Source organism: Ascidiella aspersa, chromosome 9 (assembly GCF_963924565.1).
Source record: "Ascidiella aspersa chromosome 9, kaAscAspe10.2, whole genome shotgun sequence".
Lineage (NCBI taxonomy): Eukaryota > Metazoa > Chordata > Ascidiacea > Phlebobranchia > Ascidiidae > Ascidiella > Ascidiella aspersa.
In genome coordinates, this window is record NC_139455.1 from 18,826,073 (window position 1) to 18,832,718 (window position 6,646).

Consider the following 6,646-nt stretch of genomic DNA (forward strand, 5'->3'; position numbering starts at 1 on the left):
TAGGAAATGTAATAAACATGATGTGCAAAATAGACATGGTAACATAAATTTGTGTGTTACTCCCTTAATCAACTCAGGATGGAACAGTTGGAACACTTTTGTTGAGTAAAGTCTTACGGTAAAACTTGACGTAATGACTCAAATTCGTTTATTTTATGGACGCAAATTGGCGTGCTTGAAACTTTAAGGTAGATGGCGAAAGCGTTTGCCGTTTATTTTAGTGATAAGCAAGTTCGTTGTTATGAAGTATGATTAGGGCGATTATTTTTTGACCTGAAAAAGAGAAATTTTGTCCAATTGAATTAAAATAAAAAATACATTGATTTAAACCAGGGGTGTCCAACATTTTATTATAGTGGGCCGCATTGACACTTGAAATAATTAAATGGGCCGCAGAACCTATTAAGTTCAAGATTAAGTATTGCCCTTTAGAGTTATAACGGGTATTGGCCTAGTGTTGGCCTTTAGAGTTTTTACTACTTGGGAGTGAAAATGACTAACGGGCCGCACCAAAATTTCAGGCGGGCCGCAGGTTGGACATCCCTGATTTAAACAATGTATATAGTATCGCATTATTGTCTTGGCGTCGCAGTCCCTTGTTTTTATGTTTTACTGACAACAGGTGAAACAAAAATCAGTTATTTTTTCGGGTTTATGCAATTCTTTTGAAAATGCTTTGTTGATATTTTTAGCATATCAAAAGAACAAAATACTAGATAATGCCTAAGAAAAACAAAGTCGCAAGTTGTAAACAGTTACTCGAAAGCTGCCATATAAAAATACAACGTAAAAACAATTGCGAAAAAAATATTTTTACCTTTAATTCAAATCAAAATTATAATAAAATGTTAAATTAAACGAATATTTATAAAACATCATTCGAGTTTTTGCGCATTTTGTAAACGAATGTGACAAGTTTTGACTTCGTTTAAATTTTGACAAAATTTTAACTTTTTTAGGTCAAAAAATAATCGCACTTATCAGGAAAAAAATATTAGTTTCCATTTTTGTTCACAGTCGTATTTTATCAAAATGAATTTATAAAAGCTATTACTCTGGCAAAACACATACCGATATAGATTTACCTAGAAGCGTAGTTTCCATGAAGGAATTATATCAAGTATCGAAGAAAGCACAAAATGCAATTGCTTTAAAAAACAAATTCCTTTGTAAATATTTACACCGATGTAACACCACGGTAAATAAAGGAAACGGTATAAAAAGTTGCTATCTATAATTCATGTGATCCACTCAAAGATATGATTTGGTATTATATACTTTTTTGTACAAAAAAGGCAACAAAATATAGGCCCGTTTTAATACTAACTTGTAAGTAATTAGGTAGAACATATAATACTTTAAAGAAATAAGTAATACAAGAGTGTACATCAAAATTACGGCTTAATTTGTTTTGGTTAACTTTTTTTTTCATTTTGTTGCTGATCACAAAGGTAAAGCCGTTTTAACACAAACAAAAAAACACATTTTAACAAAACCTAGGAAAACAAATATAGTATCACCATGATTTGATAAAAATTATTTGAAATTGCAATTCGACAATCCGAGCACAAAATTGTTCAATGTTATTCTTCCGCGCTGGGCCGACTCCCGCTTTTTAGCCTTCTCTCATACGATAAAACACAGTCTGTCGTAGAAATAAGCCAAAATCATTCTTCTTCTTCGTCGAGAACCTCAGCAAAAGACCCGGATGAAGAAAATCGTGACGATTCTGTGCAAGACAAATTTTAGTTTAAATCACAAGAAAATTCGTTTTAGGACATTATGTTTCATTTTTAGCTATCTAATCACACTTAAAAATAAGTTAAAATCATTACGTATAGTCGGTAACGTAGACAATAATTAATTAAAGTGTTGATGGTTGACTTCTTTTTCCGCCAATCAAGCTATTTCGATAAAATTACTTTTAATTTAACTACTTTATACTTTATTCAAATTTTTACTCATTCCAACCTTTGTGTATCGGTACGTTCAGCTGAAGTGGCGTGTCTTTCCTCTTGAGCACTTTTTTTGGGTGGATTACCGGCTTTTTTACAACTTTTCCTGAAATGATTTGCTCTTGTTATTTATTTACCAGTTAAATTTATATACAATAAATATAAAACCGTCGGCCGTACAGTTTGGTGACCACTGGCTTTTAGTGGCACTACATTTTAAACCAAAATTACAAAGGTTCGTTTGAAACCTCGCGGTACCTTCTTCAGTTTACCGAGAGACTTACCATTGCTAGTAGGTGCTTTGAATTGCGTATATTCGGGAACTTGTAGCAACGTCATTTCAGTGTGCTGAGTTTTGCTCATTCCCTCTCCCAAAGTCATGCCACTGCCGCCGTTAAACTTGGGACCTTGCGCTGAAAATAGATTTTGTTTTATTCACGAGGCGATTTCACATTCGACGACTTTTATTGAGTAGTTTAACTCAGTCTTTCTCCAACCTTTTTTCTCGTGAAACCTTTGTTTTATTGGTCTTACCGCACACCAATTTATAGGATTAAACTATTCTTTATTTATTTGTTTTTATGCACAAAAAAGCACAAGTTCGGTGTGACGTGGAATTGCATAGGATTTTTTCATTTTGATGTGGTCAGTGTTGGCAGAGCGTTAAACTTTCAAACAAGTAACTTTTTTTGTTTACTTTCATTCGCAAGGTGCAAACTGGGTTTATTCACGAATTGCAATTGAGGTAATCCTAGTTGGCGTCTAAGTTCATTAGGCATGATGTTACTGGAAAATTCCTCGCTGAAAATAACACACTCCCTGTGTTGCGACAACTGTACGGCCCGTATTTTTTTAAAGTCGTTGACCAAGATATAAGTTTGGCTGTATGTTTGTCAATATGTTTGGATTGAGTCATCACAATGGCAAACTAATAAGTTGACAAATCTTTGTCAATTTCTTCAATAAATCGAAGCGTTTCTGACAAATGCAAACATACAACGCTGCACTTGAATAGCGGTTTAAGGCGAATCGCACTTTTCCAATATCGCGTAGTAGTCCAACTGTTGGGCCACATATGGGATTGGGCTTGCAATATTGATGACGCCATCATCTGCAAATGCATTCGCTTGCAGGAAAAAGCTTGCACGTCTGTAATTTCGCGGTCGTCACCTCGTAAAGCAAGGCTTTGGGGAGGCTAATTAACGCGAATAATTATCTTAGCTGTGACGCGCACACAGAACGCGAGTGCAGTATTTAACGTATTTGTGCTGCTGGCAACTCGTGCAAATTTGCACACCAAGTTTAAAGACGCATGAGTACAATATATCGCAAGATATTAAAAAAGTTTGCAAAAATGCATAAAACATGCTAAATAAATAAATTGTTTGCCAAAAAGGTTGTTTACTCCCTTTTACTAAACGGCAAGGTATTGCAGATCGGCATATTTATTCGTTTATTTGTTTTGTTAGACTAAATATACAGTGATTACCGTAACGGCGAGTTTCCGTGTTCGATTAAATCATTAGAAAACAGAGATGTATTTTGGTAAAAAATATCCCTGACTCTACATAAAATTCGATTCTTTACTAGTGGAAGTTAAATATGTTTTTTTTTAATTTCGAAACACCCAAAGACTTATAACGCTTACATAATTTTTTCTAAATTAAAAACTATTACATTATGACAACTAGTACTTGCGGCTGGATAAAGGTTAGGTCCAAATTGTGTTATTTGCGTGACTTACGGAATCTAAATATATCATTTTTACAGTTAAAAGTAAAATACCCATAAGGATTTTCACTGATGATTAGATTTTAATTTGTTTCCATATAAAGACCGTATAGATATAGTAATGGCATGAAACTCAAACGTTTATAGCTCATTCTTACATAACATCAATGGTCTGGCAATTTTGACGGCACCACACAGTCACAACATGTTTGTGCAAAAATTTCCTAGAACTGCAAATTTCATAACGCGGCCAATAGTCGAGTTATATTTAGAAAAAAAGAAGCGTTTGGTAATTTTTATAAGTGTTAGCCTACTTTTGTATATTTGCGTGTGAAATTTGAATTTAGCGTTCTTCAGATAGCGAATTATCACAAAATTCTATATTGGCTGCGTTACGGAATTGATGCAATTGCACACGTCATCTAAATCATGTTTCAAGTGTGCGTGAATTTTACAGTAATTAGCTACAGTAATGAGCGACAGTGATTTGCTATTCCGAGAAAAATCCGTGCCGAAATAGATATAACAGCTTGCAAATCAGGGGCTAAACTTTTTTTTACAAAGTTATGAAATTAATTTTAAACAGTTTTCAGCCTTGTTTGCCTTGTGACAACATTCCAAATAGTTTAAAAAAATACCCTCTAAAAGGGAAACTTACCGTTCTGTGATACTTCAGTCATGTTTTCTATTTCGACGTTTCAAATAAAGCAACTAAAAAAACTGTATCAAAATAAAAAATATTAGATTTTTTGCTACGTAGCGATCCTATAACCCTGTAAAAATAATTAAGTTCATTGTTGTATAATGGTAATTGCGCTTAATCTAATTATCTTTAATGTACAGTAATAATATTTAATCGATAACCCCGTAGCAGCCAACTGATTAGCCCAGGGGTGCAATAAGTAAGACTACGAAGACAACTATAGATTTAACATTAAGCTTGTCTTGGTTCTGGCATCACCAAATATGGGTAATTAATTAGGTCTACAAGAATTAGCATCGGGCTCTGGACAAGGATCCAGTGCGATAAATATTTACAATCAATCCAATACACTAACAGTGAGAAAAATGCACTTTTACAATGAGTTTACCTAACACAGGGACAATCAAGAGAAATCAAACTTACAACACAAAAAGAGGCTAACAAGCAAATCAGAATAATTTAACAATTAAATTAACAATGCACTAACATTGGAACACTACATACGGATCTCTTCATAAGTTTAATGGTGAAAATAACGGCCCGAATAGACGTAAAAAGCGACATGCTTTATTGTTCAAACGTTTCGGCAAATGCTCATGCCATGCCATCATCAATGCACTAACAATTAGAATAGTTTTTGCCTACCAATTAAACTTACAAGTCAGTCTTAGCAATCAGACAAGATAACATTGACATACAAGTACACTAACAGCACAAACACGATAACAATCAAACGAGCACCCTTCAACAACAATAATATACTAACAATCAAAAAGAACACGCTAGCAATAAACAAAAACCACCAATCAAACAAAAACGTACTAACAATAAAAAGCAAAAATCTATTAATCAGGCCAGAACACGCTCACAAGTAGACCAGAACACAGTAACAATAGGGCCTGGACACTATTGGTCAGCTTTTACGACCACTTTAAAAGCGCCCTACTTCTTCCCACTTTAACAAAAATAGTGGTTTTTCAACACTTCTAAGACGACCAATTGGCCCAATTTTATCCATTTTGCAGAGAGATGCAAATTAGGACAACGCATTCAAGATTTAGAAAAAGGTTCCGAGTCATTGTAATATTTGGTAATAAATAAAAATACGTTAGCCGTAACGATCGTTTATAAACGGACTTTAAAGAAAGAATAACTCCTTTCATTATACACCCAATTATTAAATGTCGAAGTAGGCTACGTCTTAAACCCAGAAATTACCTTATGATATATATTTTTTCAATTATTACCGCTAAAAACTCAGCCTACAAAACATAAGGTTTCCTTTTAACATTTTATTTTTTTATGGGGTTCAAACGGCACTAAAATTTCTTTCTCGTGAAACATTGTCAAAAGACCGACTTAGACATAAAAGTAACAAACTAAACCTCATTACACGAGCGTAACCGTAGCACGACACAGCAAGTTAAACTCAGTTTAATATTTTTTTAGGTCGCAACTATACGTGCGTTGAGCTAACCTTGCTTTGTTTTAGCGTTGTGAAGCGAAAAGCCTATAAGATCTCGAAGGGGAAAAAGGCTAATTCTCTTGCTCGAAATGCTAAGCAAGCAGCTCTAGCCACAATCAGGCCGCGTGAAATTAACAGGACACTTTCTCTCATATGCGACGATTTTTTTGTTTCGTTCTCGTTATTCGCCCACAAACGCCATTAAGAGCTCTTATTACGTCACACAACAACACGATTTTCCAGTTAGGCTTCGCAATACTGGATTCAAGTCGCGTGGCCTCTGGTCTGCTACTATTTTTACCCTGTGACATAACATACCAAGTTTGTCCGTCTATTTTTCGTACTCTCTATAAGTGGCCTGACAGTTTTATAGCTGGTTAAAATAGCTATTAAAAGAACCACACATCGTCATGCAAGGCAAACGGATGTTTACCGACTGATATTTTATTAAAATTGTATTTGTGATGTGTCACGGCAAAACACTGTTTAACACAAAGAGTTAATGTTTGTTCTTTGTATCGATTCAATTGTTGGATTTTTAACAGATGTGCCTGACATTAGTGCCAACAAGAATTGACAACAAAATACCGTGTGCCATAACATAATGCGCTTAGGTATAAAATGTCAAATTATGATTTCTATCTAAAAAAAGGGTGGCGGTTTTATTTAATGGTTTATGCACGGCGAACAAAATAGAGTCGGAAAAGGCGTATCTATATAAAGAGCCGCCATATGTCTAAGTATATCGTTGCTATTATGCTTCGAGTCTAGTTTTCGCTGTTTACATAATTC

General features: G+C 34.4%; 1 protein-coding gene across 2 annotated transcripts in view; it reads right to left on the reverse strand.

The window, feature by feature from the left end:
* The window catches only part of LOC146133404 (uncharacterized), a 280,938-nt gene extending 276,477 nt beyond the window's left edge, over positions 1 to 4,461 (reverse strand). The window contains exons 1-4 of one of the 2 annotated variants that reach the window (XR_014501654.1): positions 4,345 to 4,461; positions 2,240 to 2,368; positions 1,972 to 2,061; positions 1,328 to 1,729 (exon numbers count right to left, since the gene is read on the reverse strand). Coding sequence is in view for 1 of the 2 variants with exons in the window: in XM_083396673.1 (XP_083252799.1) it covers positions 1,668 to 1,729; positions 1,972 to 2,061; positions 2,240 to 2,368; positions 4,345 to 4,366 (303 nt within the window). In the remaining variant the exon portion in view is untranslated. Of the gene's footprint in view, positions 1 to 137; positions 1,730 to 1,971; positions 2,062 to 2,239; positions 2,369 to 4,344 lie in introns of those variants that run through there. The other variant, XM_083396673.1, reaches the window with a different exon arrangement.
* Between the last annotated feature and the right edge of the window lie 2,185 nt (positions 4,462 to 6,646).